This window comes from Canis lupus, chromosome 28 (genome assembly GCF_048164855.1).
Source record: "Canis lupus baileyi chromosome 28, mCanLup2.hap1, whole genome shotgun sequence".
Classification (NCBI taxonomy): Eukaryota; Metazoa; Chordata; class Mammalia; order Carnivora; family Canidae; genus Canis; species Canis lupus.
The window spans coordinates 328,142-352,459 of record NC_132865.1 but is presented as its reverse complement, the minus strand read 5'-3'; the positions used below and the strand labels follow the sequence as shown (position 1 = coordinate 352,459).

General features: G+C 54.2%; 1 protein-coding gene and 1 long non-coding RNA gene across 6 annotated transcripts in view; one reads left to right on the top strand and one right to left on the bottom strand.

The window, feature by feature from the left end:
- Nucleotides 1-4,955: 4,955 nt before the first annotated feature.
- TSPYL5 (TSPY like 5) lies at nt 4,956-8,979 on the bottom strand. The gene is made up of 3 exons (XM_072803780.1): nt 8,779-8,979; nt 6,130-8,724; nt 4,956-5,757 (listed from the first exon to the last, which is right to left on the bottom strand). The coding sequence occupies exons 1-2, from the start codon at nt 8,977-8,979 to the stop codon at nt 7,834-7,836; spliced, it is 1,092 nt and encodes a 363-aa protein (XP_072659881.1). The 3' UTR covers nt 4,956-5,757; nt 6,130-7,833.
- Nucleotides 8,980-9,724: 745 nt separating this feature from the next.
- The window catches only part of LOC140620062 (uncharacterized), a 31,832-nt gene continuing 17,238 nt past the window's right edge, over nt 9,725-24,318 (top strand). For 2 of the 5 annotated variants that reach the window (XR_012019800.1, XR_012019799.1), the window contains exons 1-2: nt 9,725-10,424; nt 11,030-11,065. This is a non-coding gene — a long non-coding RNA (uncharacterized lncRNA). The remainder of the gene's footprint in view (nt 10,425-11,029; nt 11,066-24,318) is intronic. The other 3 variants (XR_012019796.1, XR_012019798.1, XR_012019795.1) reach the window with 3 other exon arrangements.

Genomic DNA, 24,318 nt, shown 5'->3' with positions numbered 1-24,318 from the left:
TCGTGTGCGTGAAACTGGGCAGGCGGCCGAGCCCAGCGTCCCCCAGAGGACAGGGCCCACGGGGACCCCTAGCGCAGGGCGCCCAGGCGCTGCCCGCAGGGCCCACCTTCCCGGACCTGGTGCTTCCACAGGGCAGGCCTCCGGGCTGAGCGGCCGTGCCCCCGGCTGGGCGGGCTCGGGGTCCACGTGCAGCCCGGGCTGTTTGTCCATCCGGCCACTCGCGGCCACTGGGGCTGCTGTCACCGCTTGGCTGCTGCCAACACGGGCGGCCTCGAGGACAGGCGCCGCTGGAGTGCAGGACGTGGCCCTGACACCGGCCACCACGGTCCCCGGCATCGGCTACGAGGAGGCAGCTCACAGGCGTCCGTCTCCACGGGAACAGAAGCACTGGTGGCTGCCGGAGCGAGGGGCACGGGCTGGGGCGCGGCTGCTTCATGGCGACGGGGTTTGCTCTCTGGGTCGGGGACCGGGAAGGGGTGGGGTGCTCAGCGCCGCTGGCTTTCAGAAAGTCAATGTTGTGTGACGTGAATTCAATGGCAATTCAAAAAATTCGTTTTTTGATTTTATTTATTTACTCATGACAGAGAGAGAGAGAGAGAGACAGAGACACAGGAAGAAGGAGAAGCAGGCTCCATGCAGGGAGCCCGACGCGGGACTCGATCCCGGGACACGAGGTCACACCCTGGGCTGAAGGCGGTGCTAAACCGCTGGGCCACCCAGGCGTCCCCTCAATTCAAAAAACTCTAATGGCAGCAATTTGTGATTTCTCAGGATCCCCCGGTGTCCTCTGCACCTGCGGGAGGAGGGCAGGCGTGTACAGCCCCTCACCCGTCCCTGCGGCCGTGAAGCCCACGCCCACCGCGCTGTGCGCTCCTCGTCCCACCGCCCTCTGAGTGTGGGCTTGTCCGGCCGCAGGGGTCACTCAGGGTCCGGGGATGCAGCCTCGCCCCCCTCCTCGCCCTTCCCTCCTCCTCCCTCCCCCTCCCCCCAGCACCCTGTGGGTCTCACACAGCCCCCCACCGACCCCGTGACCCCCAGCAGGGGCAGGACACACGGTGGACCTGGCGCTCTCCTGGCTTTTCATCCCCCCGGGGAATGAGGGGCACGACAGTGGTGAGGCCGTCCCCGCATCAGGAGCAACATGCAGGTCAGTGGGGCCCCTGGGGGCTCAGCGGTTTCGCATCTGCCTTTGGTCCAGGTCGTCACCCCAGGGTCCAGGGATCAAGTCCCGCACGTCGGGTTCCCTGCATGGAGCCTGCTTCTCCCTCTGCCTGGGTCTCTGCCTCCCTTGATGTCTCTCATGAATAAATAAAATCTTAAAAAAAAAAATGCAGATCAGTTGAGTAGCCACAAGAAGAATGTCTGTGATTGATCATAGAACATTAAATAACATCCCACAAGTCCACAGTGATAATAAAAACATGTTCCCCTTCGAAACCTTTAGAGGCGATTATTACACCAACTTCTGATTCCGAAAACAGATGATAAGAGGAATAAATAAAGCATCTACGTGGCCTTTCATGTAATGTGATGCTTGACGTTGTCGAATCACAAAGGAAAGGCCTTTCTTCATGCTGAGATGCATGAAGAAAGAGTTCACTGTTGACCATGAGAGTAAGGTCTTCCCTACAGGAAAACACCAGACAGCGTACGTAAAGGAAATGCCAAGACTAGGAAGTCGCTATCTTGTGACCCACGGTGAGATAACAGATGTGGACAAATGTCATCGACGCTGCTAAAACCTGGGGTGAAAGTTTAGGGAAGCGGTAGTTTCAGTGACTGCCTGCTGACTGGAAGGGCGGCGTGCCGTGGGACCAGCTGCCGCTGTGCCTTTGGACGTGGTGTGTTGTGAAGCCCCGGCCTCACCATTCCTTCTGCATCCTCAGTTCACAAGAAATACAGGAGACAGAGGAAAACGTTAAATGACACCAGGAAGATGCCATCAGAGGAAGCCAGAATCTGGGACACCCTATAAAACAATTGGCCTAACTTCTTCAGAAAGTCAGTGCCATGGGGGAAAAAAGTGAGGGGATTATCACGGTTTTAAAAATATTGAAAAGGCCACCGGATGAATGCCTGAACGTTATTCGATCTTGATGTTAAGACTGATATCGTAAGATGATTTGGGGAAGAGTGGAGGGATCTAAATACGGACTGGATGCCAGATGGCATTTGGGAACTGTGTCCTGCAGCCTGATGATGGTCTTATGTTTACGCAGGAGAAAATCCTTTTTTATGAAATGCACACTGAGTCTTTAGTGGTGGAGGGTCAAGCAATTTATTTTCAAATTGTCCGCCAAACAATTTGAAACAAGAGAGAAAAAAAAAAGTGGCACAAAGTCAAAAATCATTAAAGAATAGATACATGGGTAATCATGGTGCTCTGTCAACTTTAATGTGTATTGAAATTTTTCAGAATAAAAAATTTTGAAGTAAAACAGATGCAGGGTCAGGTGATGGGAGGCCTGTTATGAGAGTCTTAGGATTCTGGACCTTATTCCTGAAGGTTTTGAACGGGTGCTTGACAGGGTCACATCGCTGACGTCACATAAGTCAATGTGCTCTGCGAAGCATGACGTCACAGGGACGGGGGCCATCCTGTCTTCTATTTGTCAAAGCTCGGCTGAGACCAGGTCGACAGGAATTCAGGGCTGAGCCTCGGAGGGCACGTAAGTGGACACGCGACCAGAGAACCCAGTCGGCGTACGGAAGCACCAAGGGCTCAGGGGAATGAATCTGCGAGCGGGAGCGGGGCCCACAGTGGGCAACTGCGGCTGGAGAGGGTCCCGAAAGCAGAGGCGAAGAGGCGAAGAACGAGGAGACACGGGAACCACAGGTGGACAGGCCGGGCTCTCTGCTCTTTCTTGTCCGCGCATCGGCCCTGGGGACGCACCCAGGCCCAGGTCCCCAGCGGGGAGGGCAGGAGGTTCCCGGGGGGCCACCCAGGGCAGCGTGCACCTGCCTCGCCACCTGTCGCTGGGCCGACCGGAGGCAGGGAGGCCCGCGTGTGCAGGACAAGTCAGAGGCTGACCACGCGTCCAGCGCCCGAGTGGCTGTTCTCCTGTCAGGCCGGTGGGCCGGGCGCCCAGCGCTGCCAGGAGGGCCGGCGGGACCGGCGTGGACATCAGATGACGGCTTTGGTAACGGCACTCAGCACGGAGGAGAGGGTCGGGGACTCAGGCTCGCCAGCAGCCCGGGCTTCGGCCCCACGTCGGGGCTGAGGCGCTTCCCTCTGCTCCCCGAGGGTCCAGAGCACTCGGCCACGGTGTGGACAGAGGACGGACGGAGTGGAGGCACCGGAGGCACCCGCACCCCGGACAAAACCTCCGAGGCTGAAACCTAGGAGGGCGCATGGGCCCGGGCTGTCGCTCAGCACTGTACTTCCGACGTCGGCGACAGAGCCTGGCACATCCTGGGGCGGGGTGGGGGGTGGCCGCGAACCCCAGACCTCACAGGGCCCCAAGGAACTGCGGCAGCCCTGGAGAGCAGGCGTGTGAGCAGAGCTGGGCGCCGCCCCACGGGGACGCGTGGGCCGAAGCAGAGGCCGCGCTCCGAGCCTTGCGCCCCACGGGTCGCTAATAGCAAGGCTCTGGGTGTTTCGGTTGTTTTGTTGTTTGACTGAAAGCATTCAGAATTAAGAGACGCTGCATCGAAATCCTGACTCCTGCCCACTCCCCTTCGCGGACGGCGCACCCGGGCCCGCCCCGGCCCGCAGGACGGCTGCCCGCGACCCCGACGCCCACCCGCGCTCCCGGGCTCCCACGGCCCGCAGAGGCCCGCAGAGGCCCGCAGAGGAGCCCAGCCCTGCCATCCTGCTCCCACACCTCAGCCGCCGGGGCCCAGCGCGCAGCTTTCCGTGGAGTCACATGGCCCGTGACCCCTCGTGACGGCCGCCCCACGATCGAGGACGTGTCCTCACCAAACGTGGCCGACTTTGCAAATTCAACTACCGGGCCAGCCCTGAGGGAGTTGGCTGTAAACTGTTTTCCGCTCATTCATTCACCAGCATTTGAGCGCCCAGGACGCTCGGACCCCTCCTGGCCCTGAGCGCCGCACGGTTCCGGACTCGAGCCCTTGGCCGCGGGGACCAAGCTTGTTCTTGGGCCATTTAACGGCCCACTTCTCATTTCTCCCGACTACTTTCTGCTGAGCAGCGGTAGGTGGCACTTGGCTGCCTCCGCTGACGAAGGGCATCCACCTTCTCACGGCCGTTCCGCGCAGCGTCGGAGACCCCGGTTCTCGTCTGGCCACGCTACGGAACCGGCCCAACACCTCCACCTGGGCAGCGGCCGACGCCCTGCTGCAGCTGCGTCTGCTGGGCACCGCTGCTCTACTGGACGCCCCCTCCTCGGCTCCTGAGAACAGTTCACAACCACCAGCACTGACATCACCTGCAATTGTGTCAGGTTCCGTGCCCGACGGGGGAATCAGAGGTCACAGTTTAACAGGATTCCTCACAAAATTCAGATGTCTTCTAAAATTTGAGCAGCACAGGATTTCCGCTAAAATCACCTGGGAAGGGCAGCCCGGGTGGCTCAGCGGTTTGGCACCGCCTTCAGCCCGGGGTGTGATCCTGGCGACCCAGGATCGAGTCCCACGTCGGGCTCCCTGCATGGAGCCTGCTTCTCCCTCCGCCTGTGTCTCTGCCTCTGTGTCTGTGTGTCTCTCATGAATATATAAATAAAATCTTTATAAATAAATAAATAAATTAATTAATTAAATAACCTGGAAAATTCATTAAATACAAGAACTCCCTGCCTTCCTCCCAGAACCAACCGCAGACCCTCAATGTCTGCTGAGGGCCTCGGAATAAGAATTTCATACATTGTCACGTGATGGCCTGTCACACAAGGCCCGAGACTAGGGCGTCACTCTTCAAGGCCAACGTATGCAGCCCCTCAACTACAGGCCTCAGCTTCACCTTCCAATTCTTTTTTTTTTTTAAATAAAAAATGTAACAGAGATACAGACCTTTATTTTTCCATCATGCATGGGAGCTTACAGCTATTTGTACTGTTTAGGAACAAAGGAATACTTGCATTATTACCAGGTTGTCAGATTACCACGTGAGACAACCAGTAACTGACTGTTTTGGGGAGGTTATTTTCACAGAACACACAAACGATCTCCAAATCATACTTCCAAGACCAGTTATATTATGAGATCAGGACACGCGGATGATACGTCTAACACCCACAGAAGCCTCCATCTTTCACAGGCAAAAAGGACTGATATCCTGGTGAAGGGTCTCAAGTAAACAGCGTATCGTGTCGGTCTTTGAAAGATTTGCAACAGAACAGTCTCTCTCCTCTTGTGGATACAGGGGAAAGGGAGCATCTTTTCCTCTCTTTTTGAGACTCCCTGTTTTTCTGGAACTTCATTAGTTAACATTCAAAGCAAAACAGCAGACCTGATGTGATCATGACAGTGCACCCCACCACTATCACCACCACCGAGAGTCCCGATCTCCCAAAGGAGTCAAGGTTGAGCTGGCACAGTGTCGGACTTTCCATCAGTACAGGCGGGGAGAGGAAGATGCCGGGTTGATCATAATCGACATAGCCTCTCCATTTCTGTGCACGTCTGGAAACGTCCGTAATAAAGAGCAAAACATTACAAAAAAAAAAAGAAAAGAAAAAAGCAGACCGATACAGCTACATTTTCCCATTAGGCAAAAATGGGGTAAGTGGTTAAGATTTTACTTATGGCAAAATAAGCAGCATACAGCCTCAATCTTCCGCAGATGCAAGGCCACACCTAGAACAAAAGAGAAAGCATACAAAGTAACATTATTCCGTCTTGGATTTGTTCCTGTGATTTATAAAACCCACCAATGATGAGCTAATACTGGGACAAAACCGTGGGCAAACCCTCACTGAGGCGTGACACTGGCCCATGACCCCTTCCTCCCCCTCCTCACTCCCAGGAAGGTCCCTCCCCATCCTGCCTCACTGAGAGATGGGCCTCCTCTCCCGGAAGCTCCTCAAGGTTTCTATCTGCCTCTCCAGGCCCCTCCACTGCAGACTTGAGGCAAGGCCTCCCCCGCCCTTGGGGAACTCAGCACAAGGTCTCCCCTGAGGACAGGGAGGCTAGGGGGCGGGCGAGCGTGCTTACAGTCCTACGCCCCACCTCTAGGGATGCGAAGGAGAAAGAGGGCCAGCTCAGCTCTTGCGCTCCCTGGAAATGAGCCTGGTGAGGAGCCTTGTGATACACGACAGACTCTGCAAGCCCTGTCCCCGCGCCCCCAGACCAAAGCCTGCTCCTAAGGGGACCTGAAGGTAGAAGCAAAGACAGCAAAGGACTGCTGAGAGGAGAAAGCTGGAGAGTGAAGGCCAGGCGGCCTCCGCCACAGGGGAGGAAACAGTAGGAGGCAACCGGATCTTAAGGGCAAAAAAAAAAAGAGGTAAAAAAGGTGGAACAGGGAACCCTGGTCCACAGCACTGCGGCCTTAGGGCTTAGAATTCCAGCACGCGTGTAGCATGAAAAGAATTTTCAACCTCAGAATTAGAGTGAACCCAGGACTCAGGCCCAAGGTCTGCCCACAGACCCACCTGGCCTCGCTTCGTCCGCCCTCTGTCAGCCCAGTGTGCGAGTGTGCACGCCAGGTCCCAGCTGTCGCGCTAGCTGTACGCAAAAAGCCCTGTTTTTTTCGGTTGTTCTCTCTTTCTGAGCTGTGGCAATATTGAACCGAAAAGGGACGGGAAAAGTGGAGGAAGGAGGAGGACAGGAAAGGAGAAAGGAAAGAAGGAAGAGAGGGAGTGAAGGAAGCGCAAGTGAGGTGTGAGATGAAGTAGACACAGGCTCAGGGACCAGGAACCTCTTCGCCAGCAACCTCACTGTAAGTCTCCGGTCACGGGCTCAGAAGGGACAAGTGGAGTCGACAGAGGGCCCCGGGCTGTACGTGGGTCTGGTCCCCACCCTCACCTGGAGCCACAGCACGATGACAGCGAGCACACGTCCACACACCCGCCCCCCAGTCTGCAGGCCGGGCTCCTGGAAGGCTGGGGAGGGTGGGTGTGTGCCTCATGCACGGGCAGGGTGCCTGGGTCCACGGGCAGTTCTCGAGGTCCTCGTTGACCCGGAGGCCAACTGGGGCCGACAGTGACCCAGACAGATCTCAACGGCCAGACAGAGATGGGGCATGGAACAGACCTCGACGAATGTTCATCAGAAGGGCCCGGAGGCAGGGAGAGACATGGTCCAGAACACGCGGCACACCGCTTCTCGCTCAGCCTCCTCCATGCCCGGCAGCCGGGGACCCCGCAGGGCAGCACAGGCCAAAATCAGAGATCCAGGAGGGGGCGGCAACTGGGCTGGCGACCCCACGGCTTTGGAACAATCAGTTTGGGCTGACGGCCGACACTGTGTGCATTGTGCAGCGGCAGCAGCAGCAACACCTGCCGCGGATGAGCACGGCCAGTGCCAACACGCAGCTCAGGGAGTCACCGGCCCTGAAGGAGCAGAGCTTGAGGACACACTCGCTGGTCCTCTTGGAGGATGGCTGAGTGTCCACGTTACAGACAGCTGGGAAGGGCCAGGGCCCAGCACACGGTCCAGGCAATGCGGACAAAAGGCCGCACACACTTGAGGCGGGTGCGCCTAACGTACAAACAGTAGGGGTGAGACCCTCTAACGCGGAGCACTGATGTGAAAAAGCACGAAGGCCACGAGGAGGTGAGAGCACATGGTCGCTTATACCCTATTCTTGTAACTAAAGTCCCGGGGGGGGATGCAAGTGTGCGGAGGCCACCATGAAGACACGGCGGGCCGGGGGGGCGGCCTGGTCACTGAGGCGCAGGTCCGACGGGAGGTGGTGGGGACACTAGGGCAGGGTCAGATGGACTCGGGCGCCCCAGGCTTGGGTGCCTCGGGGTCCGGCCTCGCCGGGCCCGGCCTGCCCTCCTTCCCTTTCTCGGCCCGGGCCCCCTCGCTCATAAGGTAGTACTGCAGGGGGTTGGGCCACAGCTCCTCGTTGATGATCTCCACGATCTTGTCCGACTCGATGGAGCTGTGGTTGGAAAACCACCCAAAGAAGCTGCGGCTGTTGTCCGGGCTCCCCTGGCTCAGGGACTGCAGGTCGTGCCCCGGCAGCCACTGGATGGGGGTGGAGCGGGACACCACCTGGCCCGAGGGCCCGCAGCCGTACTCCTTGATGAGCACCTTGTTCTGGAAGTAGGGGTTGCGGCCGAAGTAGAACTTGATCTTGTAGCCCAGCCTGGCCAGGCCGAGCTCCTCCACCTCCAGGCTGTTGAGGTAGCCGAGGGCCTCCCGGTCCTGGCTGTTGAGGAAGGACGACAGCTGCGGGTGGTTCTGGAAGGCGCGGCCCCAGAAGCCCGGGATGCTCTGGATGAGCAGGTTCCTGCGCTCCAGGTGATGCAGCCGCAGCTGCCCGAACTTGCGCGACAGGCGCAGGTAGGCCCGGTCGGCCTGCGCGTTCATGGTCTCCAGCTTCAGCTGCACCGTCTCCAGCGTGTCCATGCGGCCGCCGGGGCCCGCGCCCCCCGCGCCCCCCGCCTCCCCCGCGCCCGCCCCCGCCGCCCCCTCCCCCTCCCCGTCCGCCGCGCCCGCCCCGCCGTCCCCCGCCGCCCTCCGCGGCCTCCCCGCGGGCCCTCGCCGGCCGCCGCCGCGCGCACCGACCCTCGGCCTCGCCGCCCCCGCCCGGGCCCGCAGCGCGAGGCCGCAGTCCAGGGGCAGCGCGCAGGCCTCCGCCTCCGCCTCCGCCGCCTCCGCCTCCGCCGCCTCCGCCTCCGCCGCCGCCTCCTCCGCCTCCGCCGCCGCCTCCGCCGCCGCCTCCTCCGCGGGCCGCGCCGGGACGTGCACCTGCAGCTGCGCCGCCGGGAGGTCCTCGCCGGGCCCGCGGCTCCGGGAAGGCTCCGGGGCGGCGGCGGGGGCGGGGGCGGCGCGGACTCGGCCTCGGCCGCGGCCTTTGCCCCGGCTCTTGGCGCGGGACGACCTCCTGCCGCGGCTGCGGCCGCTCATGCTGGCGCCGCGGCTCCCCCGACGCGCTGCCCGCCCGCGGCCCTCGCCATGGCAACCGTGACGTCACCGACGCACGCCCGGCTCGCGCGACGGCCCGCTGCGCGCCGATTGGCTCCCGCGCCGCAGCTGCGCACCGCCGACGCCCCGCCCCCGGAAGGCCCCGCCCCCGGAAGGCCCCGCCCCCGGCAGGCCCGACCGCGACCCGGCCCCGCCCCCGCAGGCCCCGCCCCCGGCAGGCCACGCCCCCAGTAGGCCCGACCGCGACCCGGCTCCGACCCCGCAGGCCACGCCCCCAGTAGGCCACGCCCCCGGCAGACCCCGCAGGCCACGCCCCCAGTAGGCCACGCCCCGGCAGACCCCGACCGCGACCCCGGCAGACCCCTTCCCTGGCAGACCCCGCCCCCGGCCCGACCGCGACCCCGGCCCGACCCAGGCCCGACCCAGGCCCAACCCGGGCCCGCCCCCGCCCCCGGCCCGCGACCCGCGACCCGACCCTGCCCCCGGCAGGCCACGCCCCCGGCAGACCTTGCCCCCGGCCCGACCCCGCCCCCGCCCGACCGTGACCCGGGCCCGACCCAGGCCCCACCCAGGCCCAACCCGGGTCCGACCCTGCCCCCGGCCCGACCGTGACCTCGGCCCGACCCCGCCCCCGGCAGACCTTGCCCCCGCCCGGACCCCGCCCTGACCGCGACCCCCGCCCGCCCCGGCCCGACCGCGACCCCGACCCCGACCCAGGCCTGACCCCGACCCGGCCCCGACCTCGTCCCCGACCCGGCCCAACCGCGACCCCTGCGGTGGCACTTGCGGCCCGGGGCGTCGCGGAAAGCCCTGGCTGCGGCCCGCGCGGTGCCTGGGGGCGGGGGCAGGGGCAGGGCCTGGTCCCTGCGCGGCGAGCGTCGCCCCCCCCCCCCCCCCCCGGCGGTCGCAGTGGCTCCCTCTGCGCCCCAAGGACGACCCTGAGGCCGCGCAGGGCGGGACGAAGCCGGAACGCGGGCCTGGGGGCGCACAGCCCTGTCCCTCGGAAGCGGCTGGGCCCAGGCCTGTCCCTGCGGCTCCAGCTCCGAGGTCGGAGCTTTGCCTGTAGAATAGGCATTAGCGGGGCATCGTCCCTTGGGCCTGGGCGCACACCTGCTGCCTCGCCCCAGGCCCTCAGGGCGGCGGACCCCAGGGGACGCCCCGCCGATGTCCTGTAATCCAGTAGGACGGGACCGGTCCGAGCCCGCGAGCGGCAGGGGGAGGCCCTAGAAGCTTCCCGGACCTGCACGGGGACAGCCGGGCGACCTCTCTCGGTCCCAGAGGGACTTCCAGACCCTGGTGTCCCCGGCCAAGCGGCAGGACCTTGACGTCCTGAGACCCCTGGTGAGACCAAGAGCAGTAGGAGAGCCAGCGAAGACCCTACAGGCTCACCAAGAACGAGAAGGCCCTGGCACGCAGCTGACGGACAGGTAAGATCCAGAGCCCCTGGGAACCCGGCACCTCTTTACTCTTTTTTTATTATTATTACTTTATTTATGATAGACACAGAGAGAGAGGCAGAGACACAGGCAGAGGGAGAAGCAGGCTCCATGCACCGGGAGCCCGACGTGGGATTCGATCCGGGTCTCCAGGATCGCGCCCTGGGCCAAAGGCAGGCGCCAAACCGCTGAGCCCCCCAGGGGTCCCCAGCACATCTTTACACCTGTTGTCAGTGTGGCCTTGGAGACGGGCAGCCTGGCATCACCCGCAAGCTTGTTAAAAGCAGAGAATTTCAGGCCCCAGACCTGCTAAATCAGAATTCGAATCTTAAACGAGGGCTCGGTGTATTGGTATCCACATTAAAGTTGAAATATAAAAAATAAATAAAAATAAAAAGTTGAAATATAGGAGACAGGGGAAAGAGAGATCCTGTTGACCCCAGCCGGCCTCGCTTTGGGGCAGCCCCGTGCAAGTGACCTCTGACTCTCAAAGCCTCAGGGCCCCGCAAGGCTCCATATGATCTAGCACGTTCCCGCCTCCCGTTACCCAGCTCACCTCTCTGACCTCACCTTCTTGTCTCTCCCACTCCCTCCAGGTACCCTGGCCTCTTTGCTTCTCTTCAGACTCCCTGGTAAGCTCCTGCGTCAGGGCCTTTGCATTGGCTCTTCCTTGCACCTTAAATGCTCTTCCCCCACGATACTTGGTCATCTTGGCTGGCTCCCTTCACACGTTGCTCGAGGGTCCCTTCTCAATGACTGTCCTCTTTAAAATTGCCACCCACCCCATCCGTCTTACCCTGGACTACTTTTTCTTTATTCCTTAGCACTTACTGCCTTTCCAGCACCTATACCAGTTATTTATCCCGTGTATTGTTTGTCTCTCCTCTGCAGAATGTCCCTTCCACAAGGGTAGGTATCTTTCTTTGGTTCATACGGGCCTGCAACAGTGTCTGATGCTAACGACGAGAACCAACCAAAATAGTGTTTGAAAAAAATGGGTTTATAAATTGTCTGAAATTCAGAATACCCCTGTATCGCCCACAGAAGCAATTTTATAGATGAAGGTTTTATACTCAGATCAACAAATGAAAACTTATTAAACTCATTTTTTAGGCTGAGAATCATCTTTTGGTATGAGCACCAGTCAGGGACAGTAGGTGGGGGGAAAAATCTAGATTGATACATTTAAAAATTAAGTCAGGGGATGATGTACCTTGCTGGCCCAGTTGGTAGAGCATGTGACTCTTGATGTCAAAGTCATGAGTTTGGACCCCACATTGGGCTTGGGCCCTACATAAAATTATAAATAAATAAAGGGGTTCCTCTTTATAAAAAAATAGGTTAGGGAAATTAATATTTGATTTAAAAGGGATTAATCCAAAGATTACCTTAAATTCTTGTTGAAGGACTTTTTCTTTAAGGTTTTATTCCTTTATTTGACAGAAAGAGAGAGAGAGCATAAGCAGGGGGTGTGGGAGAGGGAGAAGCAGGCTCCCCGCTGAGCAGCGGCTCATCCCAGGACCCCGAGATCACATTTTGTGAAAGATCACAAAATAAATGTGAATTTTCATTCAGGGGTATTCTGAATTTCAGAATGAACCGAAGGCAGGTGCTTAACCGACTGAACCACCCGGGTGCCCGGAAGGCCCTTCAGTCATCACTTTCTCCCAAGGCCTTCCATGCACACCCCAGACCACGGGAAGTAGTTCTGTCCTTGATCTCACAGAGAAGTGGCTAACTGTAATATTTATCTGGCAATTAGACATGCAGTTTCGTGCCAGTCCTTGTACAGAATTCCCTCTTAAACTAGATCACCACAGTCTGGAATTGTCTGTAGATCTCAGGAAAAAAAAACAAACAAACAAACATAAAAATCAGCTGAAGCAGTCACTTTCCCCCCTGCAAACTGCAGAGACTGGTGGGCTGGCCCGCTTCTCAGAGCGCTCCCCGCTCTCCCAACCTCCGTTATCAGGAGCCTTACTCCTGCATCAGCAGCTGCGTCATTTACTGCTCACCCGTGGTTAAACCCCTGAAGGTTAATGTAGACCAGGCCCCTGGGAACGCTGTTTATTATGCCTTGAACCTGTTTTCATCATGGCAAAGCGATAAGCATCAGGTGAAGGGAAACCAATGTGAGACTAACACTTGATGTAAAGCTCCTCCTCTGGTCCGGGTCACCCAGCCCACATGGCTTCTGTATTTAAGAGGCAGGTCCATGCAGTTGAACTGAACTGTCGATCTTCTTCTCAGGTATTAATATTTAACTGCATACAAGACTATACAGCTTGAGTTCCCTACTAAGCAGTAAACCGTGTAAGCATAAAGACTGTGTCTCTTTTACCCCCCAAAGCGGTTAGCACGGGCCTTGCACAGACTCGTAATGTTACTGAAAGTTCACATTTATTTTGTACTTTATACAATGTCATGTTCTAATTCACTTAATCCCCTCAACCACCTCAGGGGCAGGTGCAGTCATTGCTCCCTTCTTAGACAAGAGGGTACTGCTATACAAAAAGGTTCAATAGCTAATTAAGTGGCTTTAACCCCGGCAATCAGATTCCAGCACCCACACTCTTAACCACTTCTCCATGATGTAAAATTCTCATTCGGGGGATTAAAATATCAAACTCTCTCTAGTGGGTAAAAAAATACCTTTCAATGTCCAGTGTAAAATCATGCATATACATACGTGTTCTTACACATGCAAACATAATACATATGTACACCAGTTACTCAGGAGTCATTTTTCTGTGGGGCATTTACCCGGTGTGGTGAGAGACTCAACATAAGTGAGTTTCATTTCGACAGTCCATGTTGGGAATAAAACATCTCCATTTGCACTGCATTTATCAGGAGCATTCTGTGAATATCATGAAAGAGAAGTTTACTATCGTGAACTCAGAAATCTGGAAATTTTGCCCTTTTCTCAATAATTAGGGGCTTAAACACATGATAATACAAGCACTTAATTGTTTTTTTTTTAATGTGATATATCATCATTTGTAAATTTTATTAAAAATCTGTAAAAACAGGGGATCCCTGGGTGGCGCAGCGGTTTAGCGCCTGCCTTTGGCCCAGGGTGCAATCCTGGAGTCCCGGGATCGAGTCCCACGTCAGGCTCCCTGCATGGAGCCTGCTTCTCCCTCTGCCTGTGTCTCTGCCTCTCTCTCTCTCTCTCTATCATGAACAAATAAATAAATAAATCTTTAAAAAAAAATCTGTAAAAACACTTTTCAAAATATTGAAGTAATTAGCGTTCACTTTTGTTCTCTAGAAATTGTACTTTCTCCATTCCTTTTAAGGTCTGTTTTCCTTGAAGCACAGAAATTAACAAGCTGGGAAAAAGACATTCCAGTTGGATCCAGTGATCCAACCTATTCCACCACCAAGAGACTAACATTCCCCACAGTTTCTCCCATAGAACTTTATAATCCCAGACTTGACATTTTTAGCCACAGTGATTTTTGTCTTTCCCTGAGGAGATAGTTTGAAGCTCTTAAATGGCAGTAAGTCTTGCTTACTCTATGGAATTTTGCCAGCTAACCCTCCCACGTTATGGAGGATCATGGAAAAGAAGGGGTTGACATAGGGAATATTTTCACAGCCCAGGAGGGAGAGAAAAATCTGCTTCTTATGGTAAATTTCAAAAGCTATTTAAGGTTAATATCTTTAGAAATGTGCCTAGATTCTTTCCAGTTCCTCCCCAAAGAGCAAAATTTTATACTAGACCACCTAAGTCATTCAGTTCGTATCATATAAGTAGCTGTAAAATATTTTAAAATATTGACAAATGTATTCTTACTTCTTGGCATTTCCTTTTTACCCTACATCTTCACCATTAAAATTAGATCTTTAGGCTAAACGCTTTTATCCTAGAAAGAGAAAGGTGCTGAAGAATCCAGCAAGAGCCGAATTCAGCAAGTCAAATTCTTCACTTTGAATTTCAAACTAAGCTCTTGAGAGGGGAAGATATAATGGTACTGAAACAGAAAAAAAAAATAGCTCTTCAAAGGGAAATCCTGGAGCACTAAGTGCATAGAGTTTATAACATAAAAACAAGGAGGAAAAACATGTGATGATGGGTAAGCCATATCTCCACCACACAGAGGCAATGAGAACTTGTTCTGAGCTGGGTTTGAGGGTGTTGGAGAAAATTTAGAGAGTGTATAGCTGGTGCAGGATCTCGAGAAAAGGATTCTCACAGTTGCCCCTCCACAGATCAGAACCTTTGGGGAATTGGTAGAGACCATCCTCCTAGAAAAGACAGACATCTGAGAGTGGGGAAGGCTAGCTCCTAACTTGAAAACTGGAACCCAGACAAGAAATCCTCCGAGGGCATCTTTCATCGCAGGGTAGCGAGGAGAGTAGAAAAATATGTACGGAGTGTTAACTTTAAAAATAAAACTGCCAGTTATTTTGCAAGCAAAAAAAAAGGGGGGGGTATTCAGGAATAGCAGAGAATTGTAATTCAGAACGTGGAAGCTATAGCAAAACTATAGGCAAGTTCAGAGAACAAAGGAGAGGAGAGGGGGAATCGGGAGGGGCTGTTACAAACAAGTCCACTGGAGTAAACTGGGAGTTTGAAGTGTGGTGGCTTTTCATTGGCTGGGTTGTTACTGGGCAAGAAGAAAACCTCCTTCCTCCCACTAACATAGCATGGACTTGGCAAGGTGTGAGTCTTCCTGTTGCATTTGCAGTTGTCAACAGGCGGTAGGGCATACAGGCTCCCCTTCTGGCCTCCTGACTTTATAGAAGACTTCTTTTCTTTTTTTTTTTTCAGATTTTATTTATGGGAGAGGGAGTATGGGCATGGGGGAGGGGGAGGGGCAGAGACAGAGGGAGAAGCAGAGTCCCCCCCTTCCATGGAGCAGGGAGCCCAATGTAGGACTCGATCCCAGGACCCTGAGATCATGACCTGAGCCGAAGGCAGACGCTCAACCGACTGAGCCACCCAGGCACCCCACAAGGTTTCCTTTATCTTCACAAGGTTAAGTGCTGCCAGAGGCATTTCTGCAGTGGCCCGTCCCACCCTCCAGCCACCCTCCTCTCCATCTCTCCCAGCCTCAGAATAGAGTGCAAGAGCAGCCATACGCTTACCCACGTTTAGTGGAGAGAGGTGTGGAGGTTGGTTATGAGCATTTGGGGAATTTAAATGGGCTGCGTGTTGTTGGCAGAGATGCCGAGTAAAGGACTTGCTGATTAGAAACCGTGAGGGGCACCTTCGTCGGTGGATACTATGGGAGCAGAGGCAGACTTCAGACTCCAGGCAGGTCCAGCTGAGCCCCAGCAGACACCCGCAGAGACTGAAGACGAGATTCACACCAGAACCTCCTCAGCCCTGGAGAGACAAAAAGAGGAACAGGGAATATCCTACATGATTAAGTATTTACCTAAAAGAAACTGGAATTTTGGATGTCAAGTTACCAGGTCTCTTGAATTGCCCTGTTTAAGTTATCTGAACTTTATGAGCTGCTGCAACCATGGAAATTCATACTCAACTACAATAGTGTTAACTAGTCCAGACCCAGAACCTAATGGGTTTAGTCATGCAACTCCAAAGCTGGAGAAACTTAACAGACAGGATTTTAAAACTCTTTAGAAAATAAGTGACATTGATACTTTTATTTTTTTTTATTTTTTATTTTTTGACATTGATACTTTTAGAAAAAAATAGCAGGTATTGAAAGAAGGCCTCGTAAGACATGGTTGTGACTATAAAAATTATTAAATCCATGAAACTCCAGTCACCAAATATGAACATTTTCACTACACTTTAGGGAGGGCCCCTAAAGCAAAACTAAGTGCTCTCCAAGAAAGTCTCTCATTAATTGGTTACGGGTTGAATTTAGAGCTGTGGGTGCACCCCATTTCTTGCAGTTACTGCTTTTAATATGCGACTTCGTAACTTACCACACGCTTCAGTTTTTCCCCGGTTGGGCCGCCCTATGCAAGCCGTTGTCGCCAAACAGAAGAGAAGCTCCACGAGTTGCAAACGCCAGACTTGCCTTATATGCCCGGTGTGTAAGCTGCACAGCGCCTTCTCCTTGCATTGCCCCACAGCCATTCCCGTACCGAGCCACCCTCCCTTCCCAAACCCAAACAAGGTGCCTCTGAGCCAGCGCCGTCTCATGTGGTGCAGTGCGGAGAACGGTGGGATGCAAGGTCCCTCTCTGCACACTCAGGAATGTTTTGTTCGTGCCACGCCCTTAGTTGTCTTCATCTCAGTTCTCCCCTTTCCCGTATAGACACACAGACACACCGTTAACATCCGTACCCCTCCTTCTTTCCCAACAACACGGTAATAATTCAGAAATGTTCTAGAAAACGAGGTGAAGCTGGTAGATTTTCACTTGGGAGACAAATTGGGAGGAAAATATTCCAACGGGACCTGGATATGAATCTTGGCGTATCCCAGGAAAAAGTCATTGACAAAGGGCAACGTGGAAAACCCGACACCGGAACTCCCTACACTTCATATAACCTAAGACCCTGCATGGTTTGCAGGAGGTCCTGAGATTGAAGAAGGACAGTATCTTCACGGAGGATGACCAGAGCCTGCATGGAGGTAGGGTCCCTGGGATGGAGGCGGGGAGAGAACCCTCTCACGGCCCCCAGCACGTCTCCCACACCAGATGAGTAACTGTGGTAATGAGAGGAACCAACTAGAGACCCCCCCCCCATTTTATCAAACAAGCCATAAATCTTCATGGAGCTAGGAATTTACACCAGAGACCTGGGGGAAATGAACAAAGATAAATAGAATTTTAAATGAATGGGCAAGCACTGTGTGGTTAAAATGTTCAATTTTATGTTGTAATCAACTAGTGCCCATAACATGGGGTTTTGTTGTTTCGTTTCCCTTTACCCGAGCCAGTTTCACCGCAGATACTCCGTGCCCTCTGGAATACCCACCTCGGTTATTCATTCTGTCTGTGTAATATCTGATAGCAGCAAGATATTTTAAAAAACACTTAAAATTAATAAATGGTCAAGATAAAGATCAAAGGCAAATTAAGAGCAAGAAAATTAAGAACAAAACAAACAGAATGAAGTATCCAGGTGTGCCCCATTCCTGGGTGTGTGCTGTACCTGCGGGAGGCTGCCCACGTGTGTGATTCTGGCCTTCAGCCCACAGTGCAGAGAAGTCAGATGTGGCGTCGCCTTTATAACATTTGCAATGCTTAAAAAAACAACAACATGAGAAAACGGATTCTCAGAGGAAACCCATTTGTTCACAACACTGAATCCAGGAAGGAACATGGGGCCTGCAAGGGCCAGGGCCGTGCTCGCGGCGGCCCAGCACCCGGGCAGGTCTCTAGCCCCATCCGCAAGGGCAGGCGAGCGGGACGCAGAGCCACTCCGGAAGAGCAGCTCGTGGTGGGCCAGGTCCAAAGCTGTGGTGGCTTCGTGCAAGGAAATGGGGTTCTTAGAATTCAGGGGAGACGGTGGACATGCACCGCGAAGCCGGCCCTGCAGGCGGGGCCTTCTCCAGCTGGTGCAGAAGCTGGTGCTGGGCCAGGGCCGCGATCTCACCGGGACGGGCACCGGGACGGGCTGCCGAGCTCCACGGTGGGTAGGCCTGCCACCAGGCGCCCACGAGGCTTCCCCGGGAGCCCCCCCCCCCCAGGTCTTCATCCATCTCTGTCTCCATCGCTTTCCTTTCTTGGCCCCCCGCCGCACATCACTGCGCTTGGAGAAACCATATGGTTGCCTTTGAACACTATTCCCCGCTTCGGGTCCTCTCCTAGTCTCACACTCAGAGTTGAGTCCTCCGGGACTTCTGTTGTGTTGCCTCGCGGAGTGCTCTAAGCCTCAGTTTCCCCATAGTGTGAGCTGGTTATGCAGGTCGGGCTCAGGCAGAGGACCAGGCAGCTGGTGACGGCGAGAGGCCAGCCCAGGGCGAGTCTGTGGGCAACTGAAGGGTGCGTGAGGCCCTGTCTCGGGCTGGCAGTTGCCACTTACCTCCAGTTGGTAGCAGCCGGGGGGAAATCTGCAATTTTATGTGAAATTTCTTAAAGATCCTGTGAGAACCAAATAAAATAACTCCACTTTTTAACCCCTGTTCTACACCCTTATTTTTTTAAATTAAGTCTTTAAATGAAATTGTGAATGAACGTCTGGAAAATCACTTGAATTCCTCCAAAGAAGAGAGATGTTCATGGCTGTCAACGGACAGAAAGCTTTGAAAACACAAAGCAGCCGTAGGATCCCAAGCCGGGTCTATCCCGCACCATCAAGGCAAGCCCCGAGCGGATGGCAGCTCGGGGACAGCTGCTCCTCAAGGCAGGAACAAGTGAGGGCAAGATTTATATATATATATATTTTTTTTCTTCCATTTTGAGCTTCCAAGAGGATGATCATTATTTTTAATTGGCTTTATTTTTTCAGGCACAGAACCCCATGCTCCCTCTAATTCCTTAATGCACGTAATTTAGACTTCAAGAACATTTTCATCTTCCTACAACAGGAAGGCTTTGCAAGACCAGCTCAGGGGCACATCGCTGCTGCTCGGGTCCCCCAGCAGCTGCTCCTCCAAATCTTCACGGGGCAACTAACACACTTCTGACACGAACGGTAGACTTGAGTGACTAACTGTGTGCCTCCGGATTCTTTTCTCCTCCGCTTCTGAACACCCACACGTTGATCGGGTGGGCCATATGGCCTCTCTGATTCACACATTAGGACAATTAGGACACCAGCCAGTTAATTGCTCAAGCTGGCATTTTCATAACTAAAGCAAAACAAAACAAAAAAAGAAATCTGATGCTTTGTCTTCTTCAGGAAAAGCCAACTCCATCTGGTGTTGGGTATGATTCAGATATTAATTCATATAATATCTAGCTAAAAATGGGTATAAGACAGCCCTGTTTCGACAAAAATACCGAATGGAAGTCAACTATGTGGCCGTAAGTTTTCCCCCGCAGAATCCAGACTGGAGCGTAATGGTAGAAATCTAACACGGGGATTGTGAGCACACTGTCGGTGCCAGGATTGTATACACACCTGTGCCGGCCCCTGGACAGCAACCGGACCACCCTTCCCTAGCACCAGGTATCAGAGAGGAGGGGAGTTTAGAGGTGGGGGATGGGGCAGGTGGCTCACAGCTGTGACCCCTACAGTGATGGGGGGACGCTCCAGGTACAAGGTCAGGTATTAAGAAATCGAAAGGACTTATTTTCCGGCACCAGGACTCGTAGAGGGCACCCCTCCCATACTGCAACCCTACTCTAACAGTAGAAAATAATAAAGCTAATCAGCATGGTGTGCTTGAGGAGAGTTCTGGAAAGTTGTCTACTCCCAGCCTGGACTCCGAGTTGGGAGCCAAGGAGATGCAAAAAAAGTAGCACTCTGAGCACAGAACTATTGTTTTCTTTAGACCAGAGAGAGAATAGTTACTGTTTTGTGACTAGACCTATGAACTCTAGCTGGAGGGGTCAGGAAGTTTCCACTTCCCACGTGACTCATTCTCCCACCCCAGGCAGGAGCAATGGAGGAACCAAGGACCCCTGAAGCAGAGATCGTCCTGGAAATGACAGCACACTGAGCAGGCTTCTTCCAGAAGGGTTAGAAGCATAACGGAGACCCCTGAAGCACCCGCACAGCCTACCCACCACGGGGGGGGTGAGCTGAAATTTTTTGCCAAGTGCCTGTGGCAGAGATGACTAGTACTTCTCTTGTCTCTTGTCTGCCATCACTAAAACCAATAAAAAGGAAACTGGAATGGATATTCCTAAAAAATTAAAACTAGCACTACCCTGTGATCCAGTAATTCCTCTACTGGTTATTTACCCAAGAATACGAAACCCGTAATTCGAAAGGATATATGCGCTCCCGTGTTTATCACAGCATTGTTTGCGACGGCCAAGATACGGAAGCAACCCGAGTGCCCATCGATGGGTGAATGGCTGAAGAAGGCCTGATATGTGGAATATTACTCAACCATAAAAAAGAATGAATTGCCATTTGCAACAACATGGTTGGAGCTGGAGAGTATTAATTACGCTAAGGGAGATAAGTCAGAGGAAGACAAGTTCCGTATGGTCTCACTGATAAGTGGAGCGTGAGAAACAAATGGACAAAGGGAAAAAAAGACAAAGCAAGAAACAGACTCTTCATTATGGAGAATAAACATGGTCCCCAGAGGGGCGGCTGGTGGGAGGGTGGGAGGGTGGGTGGGGATGGGTGATGGGGCTTCAGCAGGGCTCTCCTGATGAGCACTGAGTAATGCATAGAATTGCTGAGTCACTGCACTGTACACCTGACACTAATATAACACCGTGTGTTAAGTGCACTTGAATTTAAAAAGAAAAGAATTTACAAAGTAAAAATCTGTCTAAAATATCTAAAAGAAGCAAACAACAACAATCAATTCTCCCTGTTTAGGATCAAACGAGATTTCAGCAACCAATGATGGTAAAAAAAAAAAAAAAAAAAAAATTACTGCCATATGCCCCATGTATTACTCTAGTAAATGAGTTCTTTCATCATCAAGAGAGTTTATGTTTATATGACATTCTCTTGATGATGAAAGAATTCACTTACTAGAAGGGAATTCTGGAAAAAAAGTCATGTTAAGAATCATGCTGGCGTAATTCACATTTATCTACGGATCTGGCCTTCTGGCCTCAATTTTATCATTTAGTAGGGACTGGAAAGTATTACAAACCACCCCTGAAACTACACAAAGTGAACAAAAGTATAACATGCCATTTTAAAAATTATCATAGAGAATTCCTTTTATGACTTGAAACTATGCATGTGGGATTGATAGGGCGGGCTCATGTGAGATGGGGGAGGGAACTAGCAAGAAAGCATGGCCCCAGGCAGGGGCCTAATTTATGAGTCAGCACGCTTTGGGATCTAAAGAAATCCTACCCAAACCGTTATGATTTTGGACTCAGGAAAATGAGACGACCTGCTGACAAGAAGCAGCAACGCAGAAACAACAGAAAAAGGCAGTTGGGCCTGAATTTGTTTCCTATTGATGCTACAACAAGTCACCACACACTCAGCGGCCTAGCAAAACAGAAATGTATTATTTTACAGTTTTGTAGGTCACAGTGGACTGAACTCCAGGTAGTGAAGGTCTGTGCTCCTAGCGGAGGCCGGAGAGAACACTCGGTCCGACGGCTTCTCCGTCTGCGGGAGGCTGTCTGCATTCCTTGGCTCTTCCAGCCAGTGGCTGGATCACCCCTAACTCTGCTCCCATCCTCGCGTCTCCTTCTCTCACCTACTCTCCAGACTCCCTCTTTTGCCTATAAAACCCCTTGCGATTGCATCAGTCCTACCTGGACCATTTGGGATAAATCCCCGTCTCTAAAGCCCTTCACTTAATCACACCTGCAAAGTCCCTTTTGCTATAGAGGGTGACAGACTCATCGACAGGTCCTGGGGATTGAGATGCGGACACTACAGGGACCGTAGTTCTTCCAACGTAGAGCCATAAAGGCTGATTTAAAAATTAAGTGTTAGGGGATCCCTGGGTGGCTCAGCAGTTTGGGGCCTACCTTCGGCCCCAGGTGCGATCCTGGAGTCTCAGGATCGAGTCCCACGTCGGGCTCCCGGCGTGGAGCCTGCTTCTCCCTCTGCCTGTGCCTCTGCCTCTTTCCCTCTGTGTGTCTATCATAAATAAATAAATAAATAAATAAATAAATAAATAAATAAATAAACAAACAAACAAATAAATCTTCAAAAAAAATTAAGTGTTAAAAGAAGACTTACGACCAATTACCCTGCTCCATCATCGTTCATCTCTTTCATGTGCACCCATAATTTTTATTCCTGTGCCCTAAATATATTTTATAATAATAACAGGTAACATGTATCAAGTGTTTTCTAAGTACTGGGTACTGCGCTAAGCACTGTGCTTGCATTTTTGTATTTAATCCAACAACCCAGTGAGATAAGGGCCGTTCCTGTTCCCATTTCACGAATGAGAAAATGGAGGCTCTGAGAGGTTACGTGATTTGTCTTCGGTCCCACGGCTGAAATTCAGGGCCAGGTCTGCGTGGCCCCGAAGCCAAAGAAACGATGCAGCTGGAGCGAGGCTTCGAGCGCACAGGTCTGCGCCTACCCCGTGTCCGCCTGGGGCCTGCTGCCCTGTCACATCCCGCTCGTCCGGAGGCCCAGGCGGTGTGGGATATTGCCCCTTTCAGACGTGGCCCCTCGTTAGCGGAGAGAAAAGCGGCGCAGTAGAGCTTCATATGGACTTTCAGAGCGTTATCGTTGACTACGTTGAACGTCCTCACGGTCAGGAGCTCGTAACCTGTCACTAAACAGGGTGGCAACTATGTGCAAAGAATAAATCAGTGTATAAAAGCTTCGGGTGCAGCGCTGCACCATTCCTTGAGGACGAGAGGAAAAGTGCTGGTCTGTCCACACGGCCAGGACGCCCTGGACGTCCCTCGGGGCCCGCTCTCCTCTGCAGGCCGCCGCACGGCTGGGCCGAGGACGGAACTCACCCGCATGGAGGGACGGACGGTCTCTGATGCTGCAACGCTGCTCCAGGTGCTTTGGGCACCTCACCCTGACCGTCGGAGAGAACGCTGTGTCCCCCAGGGTGGCTGTCCGGTACTGGGAGCTTGTCTCCACGGGCATAGACTCCCTCCGAGGAGCACTTGGGGAAGACTGGGAGACCCGGAAGTCCTCGCTCATCCAAACCTCCAAGGCCGCTAATCCAGGTGAAGAACACTGTCCTCTGAGCTGTTAGGACCGAGGATTGGGAGTGATGATTACAGCGTGTGCGGTGGCCCCGCAGTGCCGTAGGGAGCCAGCGAGGCCCAGTGAAGCCGGCTCAGAGGTGGCTGGACGGTGGGACCCACAGCACAGTCACCCTCACCTCCGTGGGCCTTGGTGCAAGGGCTGGGCCGAGGGTCAGAAAAGGGGCTTTCGGGGGTGAGCCTCCACCTGGAAGAAGAAAGAGAAGAGTTCCCTTTGCTCACATCTGCTCACAGAGGCTCCAGTTAGTATTCCAGAAGGTTCTCAGGCCAAGTGTGCATTCATTCCCCCTGAGGTTGTAAGTGGCTCTGTCCCAGGCCTACTCCTGGGAGGATGGAGCTGGATGACGGGACATCCCAGCGGGAAGCTGAGGACGGGGTAACAGGAGGGAGGACGGAGGAGGAAGGCAGCCTGGGCCAGGGGAGGTGTGGGGACGAGAGCATCTGTGAGGGGCTTGTCCTCAAGCCAGGAGGGTGGCCAGGTGGCCGGGTGGCCGAGCCGCGGGGCTCCGAGCGCCGGGAGGCCACCTCCGCTACCTGCCCCTAGCGCCCTGGGGCCCAGCCTGCGCGTAGGGCCGCCAGCAGCAGGTCTAAGCACCTGGTGCCAACGCGGAGACGCCACCGCACAGCCATGGGGACTCAGAAAGAAAGAAGCTTGAAAGCTCACCTTTTAGCTCCATCTTCAATGTCTGGGCGAGGACCGAGGATCCTGGCTGAGGGCTTGCCCAGGGTCGTGAGGAGGCAGGAGAAAGTTGGACCCGGGCTGGACTCTGTCCCTCCTAGCAGCAGCTTGGCCCCGATCCCCGCGGGGGGACAGCCGTTGGCTGCGGACGAGAGGAGGGACCTGGAGCTGCAGCAGCACCGTGTGCCTGGGGCGCCCCACCCGGGGTGCTGGGCCCGGCCAGGACCTCCCGCCCCTCCGACCCCTTGAAATGCCCCCCACCCGGGCGTCAGGGCGCTGCTGCCTCTCGCAGGTGGGCGGGCTTGGCACGTTGCGGGGACAGGACCGTGCCGAGGCCCAGCCGCTTCGGCTTAAGTGACCAGCACATCTGGGACCTGGAAGGAGTCCAGCTGCGCGTTACAGAAAAGTCTGCGGTGGAAACAGAGCCAAGCGACACACAGCTGGAAACCGTGGAGTTAGGAGTGAGGTGGAGACGCAATCCAAGAAG

Excerpts from the sequence above, each read along its gene's own strand:
- TSPYL5 (XM_072803780.1), bottom strand. The coding sequence starts at position 8,979 with ATGAGCGGCCGCAGCCGCGGCAGGAGGTCGTCCCGCGCCAAGAGCCGG. Across the intron at positions 8,725-8,778 it reads CGGAGGAGGCGGCGGCGGAG|GCGGCGGAGGCGGAGGCGGA; the intron begins GCGGCGGCGGAG and ends GCGGAGGCGGAG.